At 33.5% G+C, this 24,168-nt stretch overlaps 1 protein-coding gene across 9 annotated transcripts in view; it reads right to left on the minus strand.

The window, feature by feature from the left end:
* LOC127721559 (atrial natriuretic peptide receptor 1-like) overlaps nt 1-24,168 on the minus strand; it is a 227,239-nt gene that overhangs the window by 65,777 nt on the left and 137,294 nt on the right. For all 9 annotated transcript variants that reach the window (XM_052228327.1, XM_052228322.1, XM_052228321.1 and 6 more), the window contains exon 2: nt 7,997-8,108. In XM_052228327.1, the coding sequence (XP_052084287.1) occupies nt 7,997-8,108 (112 nt within the window). The remainder of the gene's footprint in view (nt 1-7,996; nt 8,109-24,168) is intronic.

Consider the following 24,168-nt stretch of genomic DNA (forward strand, 5'->3'; position numbering starts at 1 on the left):
TATATATTTTGTAGTCATGTGTAATAATTCAATGGATGTCTATTAATCTATTCACTAGACTGCAGGTTTTATAATACCATATTTGAAATGAGGTGGAAAATCACCACAAACTAAGTTCAAATAGGTTAAAATGTGAATTGGCTTAAAAAATATAATCCTATTGAATTCAATAACATGGCGATCGAGGCTGCAGAGAATGTAATCTGTTGAAGATAAACATCATGTGTCAACGTTTCGCTTATCAAAATTTGACAAAGCGCCATTCTTCTTTTTTTAGTAAACCAACCAAGGAAATTTCTATCTCCAAATTTTTATTAGTGCTTATCATTTCGACAAAACCCGAAAGCCTCGAAAGGTTGTTAATACACATAGTAGAACGGGGTGATGTCAGATCCTTATAAGGGAGCAACCATTTGATTTTTATGGGGGGGGGGGGGGGGGGGGGCTTTAGGATGAAAAATTTTGTCCTGCATATTTTTTTAGTTGTAATCTCTGTCCTGCCTTTTTATTTTTCACTCTATTCGGTCCTGCCTTTTTTTTTATTAGTTTATCCTGAATTTTTTTACACAAATTGTCATCCTGCCATTTTTTTTTTTACCAAGTTGCTCATCCTGCCTTTTTTTACTCAAAACTCCTGTCCTGCCTATTTTTTTCAAATTTCATCCTAGCCCCCCCCCCACCCCCCCCCCCCCCCCCCCCCCCTAAAAATCAAATGGTAGCTCCCTAAGCGAAGCATGGACACAGGATCTGTTTTGTAATCAGATTGTAGAGAATGCATTCTTATTGTTTTAATTTACAAATAAACAAAAGTTATGATGCACAAGTTGGAACTGGAGTTTGTCACACAATATGATATATAAGAAAAATATTACTTTGCAATGTGAGTGAATATAATTAAGACCGAACAGTAAAAAAGTGTCGAAGACCGGCTCCGATTTAGAGATTGGGAATGTTTCGAGGTTTAAGTTTCAAGTTCAAATAACGTTGTTTTGAGGTTGTTTTTTTTCGTGAAAAAAAAGATTTTTGAATTAAGTAAAAATCGCAAACAAAACATTTCGCGCTTTTTGTCTTTAAGAAAATTGTTTTAATGAGAAAATAACACTACGTATATATATTCATACACCTTCTCCACAAAGTTACTTCATTTAACATCATTATTACCCCCTAATATAAATGAGTAATGTCAGTCAGGTTTCGCTCCGGGTTTAGACGTTTACTCTACTTAATTTAAACTCGGAATAAAATAACATAATCTGAACTGGGTAAAACGATAAAACTTGTCATATCAGTATCGAAGCACTGACTGCTAGTGGAATAAAAGTATTATCAGTAAATTATCTATTTTACAAGCAACAGTTCAGACGGATTAAATATCACTACCGATCGACAAAATGACAAAATTATTCAGGAAAGGCGTGTTAACTGCCCTCTAATGTTTAAATCGGTTTAATGAGAATGTACCAATTCATTATGTCAAAAAATGAATAAAATGAGATGCAAGGTGTAATTTAAGTAAGCTTCAATCAAACGAAATACGTAAAGAAATCATAAAAACAAACTGCGGTACCATCCGTCTGTAAAAGCACCCAGAACAGATAGAGGTAACACAGTCTTTAAAAGCACCCAGAACAGATAGATGTAACACCGTCTTTAAGAGCACCCAGAACAGATAGAGGTAACACCCGTCTTGAAAAGCACACAGAACAGATAGATGTAACACCGTCTTTAAAAGCAACCAGAACAGATAGAGGTAACACCCGTCTTTAAAAGCACCCAGAACAGATAGAGGTAACACCCGTCTTGAAAAGCACACAGAACAGATAGATGTAACACCGTCTTTAAAAGCACCCAGGACAGATAGAGGTAACACCCGTCTTGAAAAGCACACAGAACAGATAGATGTAACACCGTCTTTAAAAGCACCCAGACAGATAGAGGTAACACCCGTCTTGAAAAGCACCCAGAACAGATAGAGGTAACACCCGTCTTTAAAAGCACCCAGAACAGATAGAGGTAACACCCGTCTTGAAAAGCACACAGAACAGATAGATGTAACACCGTCTTTAAAAGCACCCAGATAGACAGAGGTAACACCCGTCTTTAAAAGCACCCAGAACAGATAGAGGTAACACCCGTCTTGAAAAGCACACAGAACAGATAGAGGTAACACCGTCTTTAAAAGCACCCAGACAGATAGAGGTAACACCCGTCTTTAAAAGCACCCAGAACAGATAGAGGTAACACCCGTCTTTAAAAGCACCCAGAACAGATAGAGGTAACACCCGTCTTGAAAAGAACACAGACCAGATAGATGTAACACCGTCTTTAAAAGCACCCAGACAGATAGAGGTAACACCCGTCTTTAAAAGCACCCAGAACAGATAGAGGTAACACCCGTCTTTAAAAGCACCCAGAACAGATAGAGGTAACACCCGTCTTGAAAAGCACACAGAACAGATAGATGTAACACCGTCTTTAAAAGCACCCAGACAGATAGAGGTAACACCCGTCTTTAAAAGCACCCAGAACAGATAGAGGTAACACCCGTCTTGAAAAGCACCCAGAACAGATAGAGGTAACAGCCGTCTCTAAAAACAAGCAGAACAGACAGAGGAAACACCCGTCTGTAATAGCACCCCCTCCCCCCCAAAAAAAACCCCCCAGAAAAGTCTGTCTGTAAAAAGCGCTCACAACAAACAAAAGTGATATCCGTCCTTAAAAGGCGCATTAAACAAAAACATGAGCCATCTGTCATTGAAAAGCGCACAAAACAGAGATTCTTTGTAATGGTTATACATGTATGACATTTGAAATAATATTATCGTTGAAAAAAAATGTGGCCATAATTATAATTTGGTATTGGATACTAGTTTTTGTAATTTCAACAAAATTCATTATTGACAAACATGCGTACGAATCTTTTCTATTTGTCAAGCGGTAGATCGTCCCGAATCTACAAATGTTGACAATACGTTTTACAGAAGCTATCAAAGATACAAAAAAATATATGCCATTAACACATAGTCCCCAAATGACAAAAGACAACCCCTGACGAGGTTCCATTTTTTATTGACATCTGCTAAATATTACGTTACAAATAATTAATGAAACCGCTTGCTGTCTTTAAAAGTGACAGATACCAAAGGGACATTCAAACTCATAAGTCGAAAATAAAATGACAACGCCATGTAGAACAAGCTTTCTGTGAGTATTGCATGGCAATACATAGTCCCCTACCGGTTAAAATTTCATTGTATTGGAACAAAATTCTAACTTGATCGATAACTTGTCCTGGTGTAAACTATTTAACAAATATCAGGTCAATATCTTCAAGTATGACGAAAAAAAGTGTTGAAAACTGATTATTTAAGTGAATTTTCTAAGTCCAAGGACCATAACTCTGCAAAAAATCATCAGACCGGAAAAAAATTCGAACTTGATCTGTAACTTGTCATGATAAAACAACAATACACCAAATATCAAATCAATATCTTCAAGCATGAAGAAAAAAATGTGGAAAACTGATTTGACAGACAGAGACAGACAGAGACAGACAGAGACAGACAAACAGACAGACAGACAGACAGACAGACAGACAGACGGACGGACGGACGGACGGACGGACCGACGGACGGACGGACGGACGGACGGACGGACGGACGGACGGACGGACAGACAGACAGACAGACAGACAGACAGACAGACAGACAGACAGACAGACAGACAGACAGACAGACAGACAGACAGACAGACAGACAGACAGACAGACAGACAGACAGACAGACAGACAGACAGACAGACAGACAGACAGACAGACAGACAGACAGACAGACAGACGGACGGACGGACGGACGGACGGACGGACGGACAGACGGACGCAGTGCAAACCTAAAGTCCCCTTCGACTTCGTCGGAATGATATCTTATCATCATATCTTCGTGAACTAGTAGTGACTGCCTTCCAGCAGAAGTAGACCAAGTTTTAGAAAATGAAAGTAACACTTTATAAAAGCATGGCGTCCGAAGCGCTTAGTGCAGACTGAGACGCTTCTTTAAAAATTAACATACATAGATATAAGAAGATGTGGTATGAGTGCCAATGAGACAACTCTCAATCCAAGTCAAAATTTATAAAAGTAAACCATTATAGGTCAAAGTACGGTCTTCAACACGGAGCCTTGGCTCACACCGAACAGCAAGCTATAAAGGGCCCCAAAAATTACTAGCGTAAAACCATTCAAACGGGAAAACCAACGGTCTAATCTATATAAAAAACGAGAAACGAGAAACACTTATGAACCACATAAACAAACGACAACTAATGAACATCAGATTCCTGACTTAGGACAGGTGCAAACAATTGCAGCGGGTTTAAACGTTTTTTAAAATGGTACCAAACCTTTACCCTTATCTGAAACAATAGTGTAACATCACAACATAGAAAAACACACTATAAAATATCAATTGAAATGGCTTAACTCAATCAAAAGACATATTAACACCAGTGAACATACACTGAACAAATAAATTTGATCTATGATACAATGCAAATTCAAAATAAATACATGTATATTCATCATTCGTCTATCGATAGAAATGGGTAAAGGTTATCGACTTTATTTGTTTTCTCATAAAATTGTTAATTTTAGTTTCTGCTACGAATTGTAGCTATCTCAAAAGAAAACTAATGAGTTTTTTTTCTAATTGTTTTTGTCCATAACGACACAAAGACATATAAAAATCTCATTTGCTTGAGTTCCATTAAATATGTATGTCTGATTTTAACGTGATTGTGAATTGAAATTACATATTGTTTTTGTTCTCAAAACAATTAATTTAAATTATATTCTTTTGTTATATTGAACTGCTTACCGACTGTGTTGACACTATATATAAAATAGCTGTTTGTATTCCTAATAAATACAAAAGATTTTTTAAGGAAATAAGAGGACATTCAGTGAGACATCAGGGACGGATTCAGGCGGTGGCGTGGCGGGCGAGCAACCACCCCCTAAAATTTGCAAATCATGGGTTGTCCTGAGCTTAATTAAAAAATGTTTCGATAATTTTACCTAAAAAAATTTTAGTTTGGTTTTATCCATTTGAATGCCTTGATAATTTTTGCCCATTGATCCCCATCTTTCTTTTTATAAATCTTTTACATGTATAATTATGAGCCATCTGTAAAAGTCTTATAAAAATCTTTGTTATTTTTTAATGGTTTTTAGGAACTTAAACTTGTCAATGATAAAGCTATGAAAAATCAAGACAGAACATTTTCCAGCCAAAATTTCAATGGCTAATATCTCGAAAACAAGCACATTGACCTATATATTTTTCTTGCTTTTTTGGTTCCTTTATTAATCACCTATCAATATATACTAGTGTTATAAAAAGCTTGTTATTTTGAAACTGAGTAGCGAACCTGCTTAACAAAAAATTCCTGAATAGAAAAATAATATAAAAGGGCAATGACATCACGTGACAATATTCTTGACTTTACACAATGAAGCAATTTGAAATAGGATTTTTTTTTCAATTCGAGACGTCTACATTAAATCATGATTTTTGTAAATTCGCAACAAACTACAACGCTATCATTACAATGTGACAGTTAAACATGACACTAAAAAGAAACTATAACGAAGTTATCTTAAGAAGCCAATAGAGTGGACCATCTTAAATGCGTTTTAGTCTGAAATGATGAATTTAAAGCCGTATAAGAGTCAGATGTTGTCGGATGATCCAATTTGCATTAAAAGCATGTGTTGGTAATAATTTAATTATCAGAGTTTAAACCGAACATATAAGAAGCAGCATAAATACGCCATTAGAAGTTCATTATCCCATTAAAACGTAACATAAGTAAATTGTACTATTAGCGCCCGGCCTTGGGAAGTCAAGCACGACAGAACTATTTCCCTATTCCTAACACTTCCGGATCACCTCGATCACTATGATTTTTTACGGAGATCTTGTTTATCTATTGTTTCAATTTAGCCGACACATTTTTATTGCATTTATATAAGGTTGCCGCTTCTGTTTTTAAATCATGATATTTACTGAAGTTCGGGAAGCTGAGATCTCGTTTCAAACGAGAATTGACATTACTAATTTTAGCGTGCCCAAATTATGTTCTCTTGTATGGTTTCTTACAGACATAATAAATATCTCTTTTCCGTGACAACAAATTAATAAAAACAAAGAAATTCATTGTTTTTGTTGAAAATCACAAGAATGAATAATTAATTGATGAACTCTTTTCGTGACTTTGGATCATTTCTGTCACTATTTAAACACAAGGGAATTTTAGATGACTATAAGCGACCTTAATTTCAGTAATTGCAGTTGTTATTAATCCTACTTCGTAAAGGCGGGATGACAACAAATTCCAGTCTACTCACATTCTTGAATCATTTCGTAGAAATTATTCAATTTAGAAGATTTAGTTTTTCTGTTTTATTTCAAATATACGGTAATTCCATGCATAGAAATCAGATCATTATTAGATTTTGCATTCGTTTAAAGATGTACTTTTAGTTTCTACAGTTCGGCATTTGTGAAAGTTAAACACTCGGCTGGCATAAACCGTGTGAGGCCTCGTTGTTGTGTAGTCCAAGAACAAACGAAAGGATTTTCCCCCTTTTATCTCGCTTGCTAACAAATAAAAATATAGCTCAATTTATGTTAGAGAGAAATAGATATAGATTCTCAATTTGTCTTTTTTTTGCCAGTTCTGTGAAACGTTTACCAAGAATGATCTGTATACAGTCATGTGTATCAATAGTATCACGAAGACACTAAATACCAAACACAAACCGAGTCCAGCCTTTCCGAACAGTTTGCTCTCATGGTGTGTTGTAACACCCCTGTCCCAGGTAAGGGGAGGGTTGAGCGCTCGTAAACATGTTTATCTGCTAAATTGTATAGATGCCTGTCCTCCTAAGTCAGTAGCCTGTAATTCAGTGGTTGTCGTTGCTTGCTGTCTATCATACATTTGTATTTGCTTTGTAGATATATTATACCCTTGGTTTTCTCGTATTAGACCCTTGGTTTTCTCGTATTAGACCCTTGGTTTTTGTCGTATCAGACCCTTGGTTTTCTCGTATAAGACCCTTGGTTTTCTCGTATTAGACCCTTGGTTTTCTCGTATTACACCCATGGTTTTCTCGTATTAGACCCTTGGTTTTTGTCGTATTAGACCCTTGGTTTTCTCGTATTAGACCCTTGGTTTTCTCGTATTAGACTCATGGTTTTCTCGTATTAGATCCATGGTTTTCTCGTATTAGACCCATGTTTTTCTCGTATTAGACCCTTGGTTTTCTCGTATTAGACCCATGGTTTTCTCGTAATAGACCCTTGGTTTTCTCATATTAGACCCTTGGTTTTCTCGTTTGAATTATTTTACATTTTGTCATGTCATTTTATAGATTACAATATTGTAAGGGATTTGCTCATTGTTGAAGGCAGTACGGTGACTTATGGTCAACATTTACGTCATTTGGTGTCTATCTGATAGTTGTTTCATGGTAAATGTTACCACATCTTATTTGTATATTACTATCTAAAAGCCTTTGAAACAGCATATTCATTAAATATACATATCTGCATTAAAATATTGTTTTTATCTTTTTCTTCATTTCTTATAGAAAAGTAAGAGGAAATGAAAATGATTCCATAATGACTGTTTGGTTTTCTTATATACAGCTTGTGAGGACTTTGCTATTTTCACTTGTTCACAATGGGCATTCACAATGACACCTATTGCCATTCAAGTTTATATCTATTATTTTGTTGAACTATTGAAAATGACAATGCTTATCTTCTATAACAAGGATTTTAACATGTAATTCTTTATATAAACCCAAAGCCACGACATACCTTCCCTATATGATTGGCGCAGAGTTGATAGGCTCCATGTGCTGACTCCCGCTGTAGAGGGCCGAAAGTGCACAATTCGCCTGAGCCGTAGTTTACATGACTTTAGAGTTTCTTACCTGCTGAACAAATCGATGTTTAGGAAAACATATTCTCCGTTGTCAAAATTTAATTCATGAGCTTTAATCAATATATCCCTGACAGAATCAGCAGATGCACACAGCACCACAACTGAAACGAAAAAAGAAAGCATTTAGTAAAACAGAAGCATGGTACGTAAAAGGCAGCATAAAATTCCGTTAAAAGACCACTTTGATTTTACAGCTCGCCAATTGGTCTGGTGTTTCGATGTAACACGTTTCTTATGGTCGTAAAAGATGAGTTTCAATTGACGGAATTTGAATAGGGGTTATTTCCTATGGCCGCCATGATGGAAGGCAAACTAGTTGATTTTCTTATTTTCTTAACATAACGACATAAGGAAATAACTTTAACTAAAACTATGTAAATCGAAAATTATATAATCAAAGCAAGAACATACAAACGTGCCAAACAATTCGACTCAATGCAACTCATCCAATCATGTCTCTAAAATGAATGGCGAAAGTTATGACCACACAAACCGATATTTTATCAGATAATCCTTTTTACAATATGTTTTGTTTCATACGGAGTATTTAATACAGATACAAAAAGGGCGTATTTAATACAGATACAAAAAGGATGGAGTATTTAATACAGATACAACAAGAGGCTCTCAAGAGCCTGAATCGCTCACCTGTTATTTTTTTTGCTTAAATCTTTCATCAATGATTAATTTTGCTTTTTACCCATATGTTCCATTTTAGCCCTAGTGTCTATGTTTCTTGACGTACAAGGAAATGAAATACAAAATTTATACTAGATTCATTTGAGAAGATTTTTAAAGTTAAAAAACATAAAACAACTTGTGTGAAATTGTCCTTAAAGGGCAATAACTCCTTAAGGGGTCAATTGACAATTTTTGTCATATAAACTCTTACTTTGCTGAACATTTTTGCTGTTTACAGTTTATCTTTATCTATAATAATATTCAAGATAATAACCAAAAACTGCAAAATTTCCTTAAAACAACCAATTTAGTGGCAGCAACCCAACAATGTGTTGTTCGGTGTGTCTGAAAATTTCAGGGCTGATAGATCTTGACCTTTTGAACATTTTTATCCCTGTCAGATTTGCTCTAAAAGCTTTAGTTTCTGAGATATAAGCCAAAAACTGCATTTCACCCCTATGTTCTATTTTTAGCCATGGCGGCCATGTTTGTTGATGGATCAAAATTTCGGATACAATTCATAAACTAGATTCCTAAAAGAACATTCATTCAATTTGTGAAAGTTAAGAATTATAAGGCACAATAGTTTCAGAAGAGAAGATTTTTAAATGTTAGAAAACTTGATGAACACATTGCGTAAAATTGTCTTTAAAGGGCAATAACTCCTTAAGGGGTCAATTGACAAATTTGGTCATTTAACTTTTCTGTAGATCTTACTTTGCTGAACATTATTGCTGTTTACAGTTTATATCTATCTATAATAATATTCAAGATAATAACAAAAAACTGCAAAATTTCCTCAAAACTACCAATTTAGTGGCAGCAACCCAACAATGGATTGTTCGATTTGTCTGAAAATTTCAGGGCTGATAGATCTTGACCAATTGAACAATTTTACCCCATGTCAGATTTTCTCTAAAAGCTTTAGTTTTGGAGATATAAGCCAAAAACTGCATTTGACCCCTATGTTCTATTTTTAGCCATGGCGGCCATGTTTGTCAATGGATTAAAACTTCGGATACAATTTATAAACTAAATATCCTAAGGAACATTTAGATGAAGTTTGAAGGTATTTGGCCACGTAGTTTCAGAGGAGAAGATTTTTAAATGTTAGCAAACTTGATGAACAAATTGTGTAAAATTGTCTTTAAAGGGCAATAACTCCTTAAGGGGTCAATTGACAATTTTGGTCATAAAACTTTTTTGTAGATCTTACTTTGCTGAACATTATTGCTGTTTACAGTTTATATCTATCTATAATAATATTCAAAATAATAACAAGAAACTGCAAAATGTCCTTAAAACTACCAATTTAGTGGCAGCAACCCAACACTGAGTTGTTTTATTCGTCTGAAAATTTCAGGGCTGATAGATCTTGACCAATTGAACAATTTTACCCCCGTTTTAGATTTGCTCTAAAAGCTTTAATTTTTGAGATATAAGCAAAAAACTGCATTTGACCCCTATGTTCTATTTTTAGCCATGGCGGCCATGTTTGTCGATGGATCAAAACTTCGGATACAATTTATAAACTAGATACCCTAAGGAACATTTAGTTAAAGTTTGAAGGTATTTGGCCTAGCAGTTTCAGAGGAGAAGATTTTTGAAATAGTTTACGACGACAGACGACGACAGACAACGACGACAGACGACGCCAGACGACGACAGACGACGACAGACGATGGACGACGACGGACGCCAAGTGATGACATAAGCTCACATGGGGCCCTTCGGGCTCCGGTAAGCTAAAAAGGGAGTATTTAATACAGATACAAAAAGGGAGTATTTAATACAGATACAAAAAGGGAGTATTTAATACAGATACAAAAAAGGTAATAACGACAATCTGTTATAAACTGACAAAACTCGGCTGTTGGTGGACATCAACGATCTTTTCTAGATATTTTCCCCATTTTATAACAATTAGCATCGCTAGCTAGCAGGCTTCAATTGATTTTCTTAAAAATTGATTTAACTTTTACTGTACTTTTAGTCATGGAGACACTCAAGTTTATACTCTTCGCATATATGAAATGGCAGAAAGAGGGTGACAGTTAGGGGCGTTCTCAAAATGTAGTACCCTTTTAAGTGAATATGAATCCGTTTGTTAATATTTGCGGTATTTACTCGTTATGTTTTGTTGGACTTACTTAAACATAGTATATTTCAGTTCAACTGAATCAACTGGTGGTCAGAATCGACGATGCCATATTCGTTATGAAAAAGTTGATTTTAAAATTGTGTTTAGTTGATAAAAGTGTTATTAACAAAGATCTTCATCGATGAATTGAAGTTTTTTTTTGTGTAGCCAGAAGGCCATACAAAATATTATGGCTGGATGAAGGTAGTTTTTATGGTTTATCTGAAGCTATATAGAAAGAAACAATCAGTAAAATTCACACTTCTGAACCCCTTTTCATTTCAGTTATAAATAATAGCAAACTTGCGTTAAATATCAATAGACCAGTAGGCGTTAGTCTCGTTATTGCTCAATAGTTAAAATCTATTTTATTTGTCTTGACCTCAATCCACATCAAAGACATATCATTTACAATTAAGGTTTTTGTTTTATTTCAGCTATACATACTACTCAATTATACATATACTTTCTCGAAAATTAAGCTGATTTTCTCTCTCCGGAAATAATTTGTCCATCGTTGGAAACTAAAATAATCCCATAAGAAAACTCAGTTTTCCGATTAATATCCGCTACAGATGGGAATTCATTAGTAAACCAATTTAACAAACGTTTTGGTTTACAAATGATAGAAAAAATAAATCAAGGAAAATGCTTTCCCCTTCTGTTATGTATGGTCTTTTCTTGTCAAAGATTTTTTAAAGTGATCTCCCCTTTTAGTGTGGAGACACACATCTCGAATTGAGTATCGACATAGTTTTATTTGCCCTTTATCAAGTAGTACCTACATGTACATTGTTTATATATGAGTTATGGCTATTTAATTTTGCTTAACGTGTTTGTTAATATATTTCATGCACGACCAGGACGAGAACACGTTGACATGGAATACGTTAGCTAGGATTGGCAAGATATATGTTATAACTTTCTATTTTTATATTGTTGATTTTTGTTTTGACATAAAATGAAAAAATCGCATGAGAGGGAAACATTCGAAACAATGTTACCCGCTGAACCATGATTGTTACCCGCTGAGTCATTGTTACAGTAGGGTAAATTGTATTCTACTGGCATTTTAATATGAAGTATGATATATTAAAAATTATTATTCTATGACGTTAAATGTTCTGCAATCAATAAAACAAATTCATTAAGATGTTCTATTGTACAATTCCAATGTTTATTATAACCAAATGAATGACAAATGATACAAAGCATTGCAGATATGTGACCTTTGAAATGTCAGAAAATCATGAATTACGAATAACAGCTGACGATGAAAAATTACATAGTGGAACGAAATCTTCCTTTTTCAAATGACAAATTAGATATTACGTTACAATCTAACTTTGTCTATTTGACACATCTGAAATTGACTTAATAAATGGCGTAGATAATTAGGCGGTAAGGCTAATTAGCTGGCAAAAACATTTCTATGTCGGAATCGATACGTGTTTATCACGGCAATGCTTTCGGGGCTTATAAAATGAAAAACCAATACGAGGTTGACTACGAAGCTAGTGTGAAAGTGACATCTTGGAGAACTAAACAAAAATTTCGATGCAATTACTAACAAATAAATGCTATGAAATGCAGCATCGACTAATATTCAATTCAACAAAGAAGTTGACGACAGATCGAGATCCTTTCAATATAGTCGGACAGTTTCTTGAATGCCTAATCCAGATATATGATAATCTTTCGTTATCTTCTTAAGCAATATTTTGCTGACACTTCTTTTATAATTTGACCGATTTAAATACTCTATTACAATGAAAATGAGGTGTATGAACTACTTTTCCAAACCTTAAGTTCTTGACATCTTTTTATACAGTTTTGATCGAGCAAACAGACTCATATACTGGACTTATTACAAAATTTTAATCGTGGATGGATTTTGTATCAAAAGAGTGCCAGCTTTGTACATTATGTAGTAAATAAATCCTACGTAGAAAAATACGTTTAACATGCAACCTGATTATAATACTAGTCCGTGGTTTTCGCTTCGGTAACAAGGATCTGATAACGCTCTGATTCACTTCCTTTCGCGAAGACCGTTTTGTGATCATCGGGCTGTGTGTCACTGACGGTTAAAGATTTGGAGACATTACAAGTAAAAGAACAAAAATACCGAACTCCAAGGAAAGTTCAAAACGGAAAGTACCTTATCAAATGCCAAAAAAAACCTCAAATACATCAAACGAATGGGAAACAACTGTCATATTCCTGACTTAGTACTGGCATTTCCTTATGTATAAAACGGTTGATTAAACCTGGTTTATAGCTAGCTAAACCTCTCATTTGTTTTTCATTTAATTGGCGTATTTTCGGAGTAGAAACTAGATCAGATCCTTGGTAGGTCCTTGTTTGCTTAATTATTGACACATGATCTGTACAGTGTATTCTAATCAAATTGTCTAATCATGAAAAAATACCAAACTGTGCATGTAAGAATTTAAAGTAAATGTAAATATAGGCGGGAAAAAAATGTTTTTTAAATTATCTAAACCATTCCCTCTCTATCATTACATTAAATTTCAAATACAATTGTAAGCAATTAAACTGATATTGTAAACAGTACTCTTTCCCATGGAATTGCACTACCATTTAAATCTGCATCCGCTTCCCACTGCTTGTATTTAAATGTCATTTGTCGTATCTGGTTACTGACAAATTAGGAGTGAAGGGAGGGCGATAATCGATCAATTATTTAATAAAAATCAAATATATTTTATCGACTTAATCCGATTACCCAATTCGATGATTGATGATGGTGATTAATCATTCTGCTGTGTGGATCTTCTGTAAAGTGCATTTGTTATTCAAAGACGTTCCATTTGTTATTCAAAGACGTTCCATTTGTTATTCAAAGACGTTCCATTTGTATCTGATTGAAAACACGTGGTATTTATATGTCACAGAAAGGAATATATAGCCACTAAATGTAAAACACCAAACCTTAAAAACAATACAAGCTGTAAATTATTGTTTTGTGCTTTAAAGGTTTTTGGTATTTTTACCTTCCAAATTCTGTAGTTTTGATTGGCACCCCTTGGTATCCCCCCCCCCCCTTTTTTCAAATTCAGGCAAACCTTAAAATAATGCGAGTTATTCTATGATTAATTAGCATGAATGAGTTCATTTTGTCATAATTTCAGAACAAAGTTTTTATATTTAGTATTGCCAATAAATGTATATACATGTAGAAAGAATCGAGTTGCATCGAGTGTGTGAGTTCTATCCCCGGTTTGGTCAAATCAAACATATGTCTGAATAAATTAGGCCTTTAATCTTTTGCATAGTTTATTCTTAATATTTTGTCATGTCGAGGCCTTTTATAGATTACTACACGGTATAGGGTTTTGGTCATCGTTGAATGCCGAACAATGCCCCTTATACAATTTGACAACCATACACCAAACGGTCCGTATATTTGCGTCCATTCGTTTTACATTTAGATATCTGTCCATTCATCCATAAGAGCTGAAGTATAATTCACTTTTACGTTTTACGGTTAATCTAAAATAATCTAATAAAATTGTATAATAGCGCTTGGAGTGTAAAATATGTCCTCTCAGTTAACAAATTGAAATGGAAAGTTATCTAAGCCTAAAACAGTTACTGAAAAAGAGATATTACTTCTTCGAAATTCTTCTCCAGTTTCTAAATAGGAAAATTTGAACATCAATTCATTTTGACAGTGGGTTTTAACAAAATTTCCTTGTTTATTCGAAGACGTTATGTAAATAATAAAGATGAAATTCTAATCATTTGTAAACAGAGATACCACATTGACAATTTACACCAGGAAGTAAGTTGAATAATTAATGCATTGATGAAAGACGACCAGTGTAATGTGTAAATTATATTTTCCTTTTCTTGGAATTAACGAAATTGAAACGATTCTTAGTTCTACTTTGCAGAGAACCGTATCAGTATTCAATTCAATATTTTGAAAATAATAAACCTTTATCAGCATTGCCTATGGAGGTTTGAACCTTGAGTGAATAACTGAATTCATCGACGCAAAATCTTAAGAATTGTGTCTTTATTCTGAAAACAACCACACTGGAAGAACTCATTAAAGCTAAATTATGCACCTAAAATATGATTTATGCATCTTAAATTATTTAAATATGATGTGATTTTACCCTGAAAACAACAGCAGAGATTTGTGGGGCCATAACTCTTAAAAATTTCTGGTTTTTTTTTTCGTTTTTGTCCGTCTTTTTTTTTTATATATTGCTTCACATGGATGCTTAAAAGCTTTATAACTTTTAGAGTTTCTAAATTTTATGACCTTGAAAAAATTACCATATAATAAAATTAAACCACTATCATAATTATATAGTTATGCATGCACGCCTGAGTCATGTAATTATAACTTGCCGGAATACAATTAAAAACTCAAACTGATGAAATCAAAAGTTAGTGTAAACTAAAAACAAATATACCAAACTCAATCTTGATAGGCCCTTGTTCGATAACAGGAAGTTGGAATGAAACACCGGAAGTCAATATTTCAGCCAACTTTTAATAAATCGACAAAGTCAGCGCCGTCAGTCTCAATACAAATACTTAAATAGCTCCATTTAATTCCTGCAAAATGACTGTTTCCCTTTTGAACTCATCAACAGGCCATAATAAGATTATACAACCGGAAATGGTTTAGTTTATGTTTGCTCTAAAACGGAATGTTATTCCGGTCAAATTGCTCTGCTGATAGAAACGGAAACATAAAAATAAAAGTGTGATTATGGTACTTAGTGTATTGGCTGACGATTTTATCATTTAGTCACTTTAGATTATATTTGAGTTTCATTCCAAATAATTAAATAATAAAGGTATTTTTCGTAAAAAGGAATGTTAGCTTAGCATGTAAAAAAAATTTAACCGCAATTAAACGGCAAATTAAAAAAAAAGAAACATTTATAAGTTGTATTACCCACAAGAATGTCAATTGGAAAATCAAAAGACATAATAATTTCCCAATCTTGTTTTTATGTATGAATGACAAGAGCTATTTGGGTTAAATGCAACAAGACAACAACCCAAAGATGCCAAACTAGAAAGTAAACAAAACAGCAAATCAAAAAACAAATTAACAAAAAAAATCGTCAAAAAACAAATATGAAAACTAGCGACAAAATATATTTGATTTTTTGTTTTCTTCGATAAACTCGATGTTTTACACATGACAATAATGATACAGATACTTCCTTAAGCAGAACAAGTGTTTTCTCTATATCGACCGCTTATGATTATCCTTACATAGAGTATTATTTTTATATGAAGTATACATATACAGGCACCTGTCAACAACTGCCTTTAATCATAGTCATGTTTATTGACCCACAAGGCACCTGTGAACAACTGCCTATTATCATAATCATGTTTATTGACCCACAAGGCACCTGTCAACAACTGCCTATAATCATAGTCATGTTTATTGACCCACAAGGAATGCAAATAACGATACTTTGTAAAACGTCACCGAGACTTAGAAATCCGATATTAAACATGGCTGTTTTCAAACTGCAATACATAAAGAAAGTTCAACATTTGATTTGGTTAATTATTTTTTGAAAGCTACTTTAATATTTATATCAATATATTTTTTTTTTAATTTAAGTCAGCTATAAGCTTTATATTCTCATTAAAAATCTAAACTTTTGTGTTACGCCACTTTAATTATAACGTGTTTCCTTACCAAGTTTAAATATTAGTATGGTTGGCTGTTCGAGTGTAAAGGTTCTTTCTCATAGGGTTTCGATTTAAATATAGTGCACGTCGACATTGAGCTACAATACAGAGAACCTTATAAAAGATCCAAAGTACATTAAAAATCAATCACATTCAAATATAGTGCACGTCGACATTGAGCTTCAATACAGAGAACCTTATAAACGGTCCAAAGTACATTAAAAATCAATAAGATCTAAATATAGAGCACGTCGACATTGAGCTTCAATACAGAGAACCTTATAAAAGGTCCAAAGTACCATAACATTAAAAATTACTTAACTCTATATATAAAATGGTTACGTTCGAACTTTACCAGTCATGTTGGTGATCTACTTTCATAACTGTGAATTAGAAAGAGACTTAGCATTTGAAGGTTTAAATAACATACAATATACGAACTTGTAGGAATATATCAAGTCTGCATGTATAAGAATTACAACAGGTCGAAAAGTGAGGCTCGCCGAGCTTTTCTCCAGTTTTATGGCGAGTACACTCTTAAAGTTATAAAATTAAGTTTAGGATGAATCAAGTTTCTTGTTAAAAATCTTGACATTTGAATAAAGACGATTTTGTGCCAGCTCACATTCTTGTAGCTTGGATACTTCATAAATATGTGGTATGATTGCCATTGAGACAACTATCCACCAAAAACTATTTGGATGTCAGTAACGATAGTTCACAGTGCGGACTTCAACAATGACCAAACATAACTATTACCGTACAGTCAGATATAAAAGGCCCCGACAAGACAAATATTAAACAATTCAAACGAAAAAACTAAAGGCCTGAGTTATGACAAAATAATGAACGAAAAAACAATATGACAGTCTGCAACCAACGGCAACTGTTGAACTACGGGCTCCTGACTTCGGACAGGTATTTACGGATCTTGGCGGGGGTAAACATGTTTATGTGCACTTAACTCTCCTCTCCTTTGGCAGCAGTGTAACAGCACAGAATAAGAACAAACTGTATAATACAATTCATAAGATTAACGAGAAAAGTCCAAACGGAGATAATTGTGCATATGTGTCGATAAATTATTATAATTTTTCGGTTCTCGCTTAAGAATTTGCAGGTGCCTCGTAAAACAGTAATTAACTCAATTGGACTTTAAGGCTTCTTACAGATTTACACCATACTGTTTGACAAATATACTTTTGTAGATGCCATATTTCTAATCATCTTTTCTTCTTAAAGAAAATGTTTTTAATAACTACCATCAACGAGTCATCAATCAACCTCACTATAATTTATTTCAAGTAAAAAATAAATGTTATGTACAAATGTATAGCGTTACATGCTACATTTTGTTAAATAAAAAATAGGAATTTATCAAGTCTTTTAGATTGAAATTTGACTTTAAATATTGGTTTCTGTGTCAAAATAAAATCTGTTAAAAAAAAAAAAACCCAAAAAACATCCATTTTGCGATTCAATTTATTTCAAAATAAATTGATACGTAATAATCTATTTATCTAACATAAGGTCATATATGTACAGAATACATATGAAACACGCTATACTCTCATTTTTGTTGGTTTACTATTGAACATTGCTTTCGCTTGAAGACAAGAAACCAATAATTACATGTAATTGTTCGCTCGATTACATCTCCTCAGAGGCAGTGAACGCGATGTAGAATTAATTGAACAGACCCCTTGTTTTCTCACAACGCTCTAATTGGATAAAAATGGAAATAAATTCAATAACATAGATCACAAAGCGTTTTGATCAAACAGACAGGAAGTCACAATTTACGACACGAAAAGTACGACATGCTGCAACACAAAGTATTTTATGACATTGCATTTGACATTCATTCCATAAAATATTAATTATGCCAACTCCATTGTAATGCAGAAACATAGACAATTAGCCATAAAGAACATTTCTAAAACGATTCAGATACTTTAAAACAGTCTGGGTTATTTGGTTAAATATTTAAATAAGATATAATTTGGCATTTTAATAGCAATTGAAGCATCATTTAAAAATGTCAACTTAACGAGGCAAGCTCGAACGCAGATCATTGTGAATATGACTAAAACAGATGTGGGATATATGTCAATGAAAGGCAACCCACAAATAAAAATATTGAAAAAAAAATTATTTGTTTAGGGGCCAGCTGAAGGACGCCTCCGGGTGCGGGAGTTTCTCGCTGCATTGAAGACCCATTGGTGGCCTTCGGCTGTTGTCTGCTCTATGGTCGGATTGTTGTCTCTTTGACACATTCCCCATTTCCATTCTCAATTTTATTCCAGATATCAACATCAAATCTCCAACAACAGTCTACACAATATGTAAAACCCTAAATCGTCCCGAGTCTAAATAGAAAGATTATATAACTATACAGAAATTACGATGTGATTAGGTGTTGACCCACTACCCAATCGACTCCCTCATTTACCTATCGGTACCTTCTCGTCTCTTCTTTACTCATTACTTGCAAGATTCGTAATCAAATCCGCGACATTTGAAAGCATTTGAAAACATAAAGAAACTTGCACCAACCGTAAATAAAACTTATTGTTGAGCTAAGGCTAAATGGTGACACTAAATAACGTGAAAATAAGAGAGCATGCGCATTCATTCAACTCTCTCGTAATTCATCATATTCAATGTTTATGTTTTTCCACGGAAAGAAATGTTTATCGTAACTCAAAATAACGGCGTAGTGACGCGTGATATTTTAAATTATACGTAACAAGTAACATGTTTATCTGTTTTACATCATTTCCAAATATTCTATCATTAAATAAAAAAACAAACACACTTCAAAGAAACAAAGTGAAATAAAACGCACCCTTTTTAATTAGCTTAATGTTGTTAATGGTTTTCAGATATACCAGATTGATATTATTTAAGTGTATACATATTGCTGGGGATATGAGCGAGTACTCCAGAGCACGTCTTAACTTTTCAAAGAGAAGTATCTATTTCCTATCATACAGGTCAAAAGTATCACAGCAATCAAGAATCATATTCATTTAGACGTTTGATATTGGTATTCTGCATGGCAAAGTTATTCCTGATGTGTATTCAAAATTTCTTCAAAGGTACATATATATTATACGTACTTTGTATTACATGTTATAACTGTAATTTGTAAGAAATTTTAAAGACTTTGGAAAAAGATTATTTTATTTTTTTCTCCGATATCAATTTCATGGAACCTTGTGCACATTAAATAAAAAATGCACAAGAGGTACATGCTCGAAATAATTCCTGGAAATTAGCGATATTTTCAAACCCTAACTACCAATAAGGAATTTAACATAACCTATAGGTTTGTACAATAGTTAAAGTAAAAGTACGTAATTTCCCCAACAGATCACAGTCCTACGTCGCTTGCTTATATACAACAACAAAATTCACTTATTTTCTTAAAAATATTTCATAAGGAAGAAAGAAAGATATCTAAAGGTTAAAACTGTAATTTTTCGAAAAGATAGCAAGACTTCTTTAACTTAATACGAATTTTGATTGAGAGTTAAATGTGCATTTCCATTTAATAGAGTAAAGATATCGAAAAACCAATCAGTTCCTACTAAAAAAGTTCCTCTCAAGTGCAACAAATAAAAAAATAATGAAATAAACCTCCCAGCTAAAGCCTCAAAAGAACGATATGATTATTGGTTTGCACTTAAGAGTAAATCTGTTTACACAAATGTCTGCTAGTAGATTAAACAGTTTACACAACCAAATTAACGTTGATAAGTAGCAACATTATACAAAATTGACTTCAAAGTCTAATGAGATGGTGAAAAGTCGTGAGACAAACAAATAAAATATTACAGTTCATATTAAGTGATAAGAAGCAAGTTAATAATCGAGGGGCTTTCATAGAACACATTTTATCAGCCATTCTGTAAAATGAAGAGGATTGCAAATAAGTTGTGTTGGGTTTGTTTTCGTAAAGCTTACAAATGTTGTTTTCTGGTACCCTGATTTATTTTTTGTTTGAAGCGTAATATAATAATAACGTTTTAAGTCACACTTTTGTTTTGTCCTCTTCGTGGTCAGCTTTGAAGCAATGTCGATTAAAAAAATAAAGACGATTCTAAAATAAAAATCCCGTACACTTAACTTTGTTTAAAGACAGTAAGTTATCGTTTCTGTTTTAATGGTATGAAAATATGAGGGGTCATCGAAATTAGGGTTTTTTTCTGTTGAAATCAACAAGTCTAGGCATATAGAGAGAAAACGTGTCAACATGACAAAATAAGCGTCGCTACAAAATCGTAACTGTCATGTCATGCTTGCGTTCATAAGAAAACTACAATTAGAGAAGATTTACTTTCGTGGTTATAATGATAACTCGTATATAGCGATGGATTTAAAACATAAAAGAAGAAAAAACGTGTAAATTTAACAGTCACGCAAAATATAAAAGGTTTTATGCTAAAATCTAATGTAGTCTTAATTCTATTTTGGTTATAAATACGTTTAAATACCAATACATCAAGATTGTTAAAAACAACTGATGAAGAAAAATGTCATTTATAAAGCATTTTACATTTCCGTTTTGTCGTGACGACTAAGTTACTACCTAATATAATTAAGAGCTAGTGGTATTACACATATTTAGGACAAGAGAAGTAAACTGACGTCAAAATTTTTACCAGCCATTAGTCGCGTCTTTTCTTTCTTTTTTACTCAAGCACCTGTAGAAAGACTGTATACACGTACAGATGGTATAAATATACCATTGATAGTCCATCACTAACAAATAACAGATGAGAACAATAAATTTCGCCAGTCGTACCTACGATTAAAATGAACGAGTTTCTATGTTCCAAATGACACTCCCTGTTGTGTCCGGTAAACAATATGTCACGTGACTCGAAAGAACGTTTGTCAACTAATAACGGACAATAAAAAAGCATGTGCAAATAAAGATATGCTTCATACTCTTGCTACATTGTATCTTTAATATGACGACAACCTTCAGCGCTGTATTCGAACTGATTGTAGGTAACATGGTTGCTAAGGAAATTTACATTACAAATCCGTTTCATTGTTGTCTTATGTGCGCATGCGTTGTCATTGAAAAGTCGTTAAATTTATTTGCAACTTGTATGCTTGTGTAGGTTCGTATGTATTTATGAAGAGAAAGTCTTTTTCATTTATACAACAAAGTCGTTTCCTTTTATAAGAAATGGTATTATTTCCCTGAGATGGTAATAATGTTTAGTGTGTGAAATCAAAGTTTAAAGGCAGAATACATTTATAATATAAAATGAAATAAATTTGAATACAAAAAATCAAGTCATCTGAAAAGGTCACCTGCAGGCCATGCAAACGGGATATGGCATGTGACTATTAGAATTTGTTTTGATAGTCATCACGTTTCCAAGTACAGATCATTTTCGAATTAAACCGTTTCTTTTCATGCGTACGCGTGCAGTCTGTTTTTTTTTGTCGTCGGTTTCTCTGCGACTCGTGACTCAGGACCCTTTAATATGTTCCGCCCTTTTTTGTTCTAACCTAAACCGTTTCTGTTCATGCGCAGTCTAGTTTTACATGAAACAAAACAGCTATTACTGAAAATTGAAACAATATTAAACACTATTCATAAATCATGAAGTACACGCATTTCCATTGGTAATTTCGTAAACTTGAGTTTTATTTAGACTCTAAATCAATTAAAATTACTTTGAAAGCTTGCTCGATTAAACATGCTAATTTAAAGGGGAAAAAACAATAACTGGTTCGTGCGTTTGTGTCTAGCTTTGATAGAATAAATAAAACATAAAGGCGTTTTCGGTTTGCTTTTGTTTCAGGTCTTTACATTAAGTATACTAGTAATACATGTATCTATATAAGTGCACAATAAACGTATCTGTGCTACATGCACGATAGATTCTGACCGAATGTTTTAAGTGATTAAAAAAAAAACGAATATGCGAGCATCACAACAAAAATGCCTTAAATAGAACAAACCGTCTTCAATAGAACAAACCGTCTTAAACAGAACAAACCGTCTTAAATAGAACAAACCGTCTTAAATAAAGCAAACCGTCTTAAATAGAACAAACCGTCTTAAATAAAACAAACTGTCTTAAACAGAACAAACCGTCTTAAATAGAACAAACCGTCTTAAATAGAACAAACCGTCTTAAATAGAATAAACCGTCTTAAACAGAACAAACCGTCTTAAATAGAACAAACCGTCTTAAACAGAACAAACCGTCTTGAAATAGAACAAACCGTCTTAAATAGAACAAACAGTCTTATATAGAACAAACCGTCTTAAATAGAACAAACCGTCTTAAAGCAACTTTGCCGAATCTAGCATCAACAGTAGTAGTAAAGGATAATTGCGTTATTTCTAATCTAAAAAAAAACTGTAGAGAACATGCACCATGTCAATTGACGTATAAATTGAAATAGTTCCTATATAAAATTGTTTCTTCTTTATCCTTACCCTTCACAAAGAGCAACATAAGCGTCATTCGTTCTTCACGTTAGTAATTAAATATGGTTTCTAATTAAAAGGTATAATGTTATCAATTATTAAATCTTGCTAAGTTTCAGCTTCTGCCTTTTTTTCCTTAATTGCATTCTTAGACGCTTTTCTGACTGTTTATCTATACGTACAAGTATCAGCCCATTACTTATCAACGATGTTGAAGAATAAGAAATTTTTGTCAACAATTGCAATACTTAAACATAGATTAGAATGATCTTGGACACTGTTTCAAGATGGTTTTTATTAACAAAGTTGATGAACTAATGAATATTTATAGCAATGTCTGTTTTACTGTCCCATGTGAGAATACATAAAAAATGATTACAATGTAAAAATATTATAAATGAATTATTACATGGTGGTTGTCCAGAAACATGGCAGATATCGTATGTATTCCTGCGTTTCCACAATCAACAACTGACGACTCTGATCTCGATCATCAAATCATCAAAACGTTTTGCTTGAAGGCGTTTTATACCTTTCCGTACAAGATATCTACTGCCATAGAACGGATCGATGATCACAATAATGTGTTTTTTCCTCTGTGTTAGGATGATAACACATCCATGATGTGACCAGTGGGAATATAAAACGGAATATGAGAGTATAATGAGTCTCCGTATGTTCAATTAAATAACAAAATTGGCAAGATTTCTACGGTCTACAAAGCATACATTAAGTGATTGGCATGTGTTGTGAAAAGATAAAAAAGATGAGAGAGAGAGAGAGAGAGAGAGAGAGAGAGAGAGAGAGAGAGAGAGAGAGACAGACAGACAGACAGAGTGAGAGAGAGAGCTGGCAAAAAGCTAAAGATGATGGAGAGGAAGAGTGAACTTGCTGGAAAAAAAAGAAGAAATAAAGTAAAAAGCTGTTGGAGAGAAAGAGAACAAGGATAAAGATGCCGGAGAGGGAGGCAGGGAATTTGGTCTGAACAGGGGTAAAAACCTTCGTTAAAGATTGTTTGGTTGGAATTGTACAACAAAATCGGTTATCATGCAGACTTGTGACTTCCAAGTTAAAATTAAACGTGTTTCTTGGTAAATAATTACTTAGACTTCATCTTTGTCAAACAGTCAAGTATTTACACATCATTGATAGCAAGTAAGATACATACATGTATTTA

This window comes from Mytilus californianus, unplaced genomic scaffold (genome assembly GCF_021869535.1).
Source record: "Mytilus californianus isolate M0D057914Y unplaced genomic scaffold, xbMytCali1.0.p SCAF_12, whole genome shotgun sequence".
Taxonomy (NCBI): Eukaryota; Metazoa; Mollusca; class Bivalvia; order Mytilida; family Mytilidae; genus Mytilus; species Mytilus californianus.